The sequence below is a fragment of the Saprolegnia diclina genome, assembly GCF_000281045.1.
Source record: "Saprolegnia diclina VS20 unplaced genomic scaffold supercont1.44, whole genome shotgun sequence".
Taxonomy (NCBI): Eukaryota; Oomycota; class Saprolegniomycetes; order Saprolegniales; family Saprolegniaceae; genus Saprolegnia; species Saprolegnia diclina.
The window spans coordinates 56,762-58,790 of NW_008246111.1; the positions used below are offsets into that span (position 1 = coordinate 56,762).

Here is a 2,029-nt window from a genome sequence, read left to right on the forward strand (position 1 = left end):
CGCCCGAGGCCGAGCGCTGCTCTCGCCACGCTGTCGCCTTGTTTACGCAAGCCAATGGCCCCAACGATCGCGAGACGCTCGTGGCGCAGTCAGCTTTGGCCGCGGCGATGGCCTCGCAACGCAAACCAAGGACCGAGTGGGCACCGTGCTTTGAAGCGACGCTATCCGCGCAGGCGGCGTTTTTTGGAGCGGCGCACGCGACCACGCTTCAGACCCGGCTGCGGTTTGCCACTGCGCTGGCCATCAACAACGACCCGAGCGGGTCCTTAGCCATCAATTTGGAGACATTGGACCTCGAGCGGCACGCGTACGGCCTCAACGACAAGCGCACGGTGGGCACGCTGCGCTCGATTGGCGCCAACTACCTTCAGCTACACCAGCTTCGCGTCGGCGCTCGGTACCTGCGACGTGCGCTGGCTTTCCACGAATCGCATTATGGAGACGACCACCCGATTACAATAGCGACGGCCGTACACCTTGTCGGGGTCCTGAACCACTCGGGCCACGCCAAGGAGGCGTTGCCGATGGTGGCGCGACTGGCCGCCTCGAACAAACGCATGTTTGGGCCCGGGCACACGAACACGATTCGCTTCAACCTTAACCTTGCCACGGCGGAGCTCATGGCCGGCAACATCCTTGAAGCCAAGACGCAGCTCATTGAGCTGGAAAGTGCCATGACGGCCATTTTACCGGTACCAAAACTGAGCTTCTGAATTCCATTCTAGTATATTGTAGTGCACGTGTACTTGGCCGTCGCCCACTGGGCGCAGTGCAACTACGACGAAGCGGCCAAGTACTTCGCGCGCGCCTTGGACGACATTCCGAGCAAGACAAGCGCGTGGCTTCTCTTCATGTTTGCCGCCGACGCCCCCCGGGTGCCTACTGTCAACGCGGCACTGCAGCGCGCCCGCAGCTATCTCGCATCGACGGACGACACGGCACCCGAGACGTGGCCCGTCACGTGCTTGGCGTGCTGCATGCCGATCGTCGGGCGCCGCGTCGTCTGTTCAGCGTGCCCCAACGGCCTCTACCGGTTCTGCACCGGGTGCGTCGATCGCCGGTACCGGCGTGTTCAGCAATTTTGCACCCACGACCCGAGTGCCACTGCGTTCAAGACGACGCTGCCGCCGAAGCGCTTCTTTTTCGAGGCAGATCTTGGCGCGTCCGACGCAGCCTACGACGAGGTAGATGGCCTCTACGGCGCATACGAGACGTACTGCGATACACACAGCGTTCCGCGCCACGAGCGACTGCTGCGGACGTCGGTTCCGATCTTGAACCGGAGTTGGCACCCGATGGTTTAAGCCACCACTGAGTACTTGGATATGCTTTCTATACATGCCAACATTGTGTATTTTTGCCTGAATAAGAGACCGGGATCGGTAGCAATAGAGAAGATAATGTCATGCTCGTGTACTTCACACCCAGTAGACTAGTTTGTGCGGGCCAAAGCGCCGCCTCGATGGGGTTGAACCCCACACCTCCTATTGGGTGGCTCAGAAATCGCTGTGGCAACTGCTCGACACAGTTGAGCCAAGTTCATTGGAGCCTCTGCGGCCAATCGCATTCGATAGGTCGAGATTGTCCTCTAAAGCAATGGACTGCATACCTTGACGTCGGAGCTGGCAATTGCAATTTTGGACAAACGCGATTTCCCGGTTTTGAAGAAATAGGCGCGACAACAACATGGTCATGCATGCAGCTAGAATGACTGCAGATGACAGAACATCAAATAGCTTTGTGCACGCAACGTCTTGGACAGCTTCCCAGGGACCGCAACCCAGCACACTTCAGTATGACTCTTCACATTGGTTTCAGGTTGCCTCAAAACCAGATGGCTCGTGTTCTGTCAACCCGTATGGTTCGATCATGCATTTTGTGGCGGACCTTGCGAGATGACGTCGCCAGACCGCGGTGTCCGCCTCTCGTACTTGCGCCACTTTATCAACGAGCATGGCGGCGAGTCCCGCTTTGTTGGCAAGACCACGGCCCAAGTTTGCTTTGAGTTTGTCGTGCCATTGACCAAACC

At 58.4% G+C, this 2,029-nt stretch overlaps 1 protein-coding gene across 1 annotated transcript; it reads left to right on the plus strand.

Moving 5' to 3' along the window:
- Positions 1-107: 107 nt before the first annotated feature.
- Positions 108-1,346, plus strand: SDRG_11770 (hypothetical protein; the record flags this gene model as incomplete). The annotated part of the gene is made up of 2 exons (XM_008617821.1): positions 108-669; positions 736-1,346. 2 exons carry the CDS (start codon positions 108-110, stop codon positions 1,302-1,304), a joined length of 1,131 nt encoding a protein of 376 aa, XP_008616043.1. The 3' UTR covers positions 1,305-1,346.
- Between the last annotated feature and the right edge of the window lie 683 nt (positions 1,347-2,029).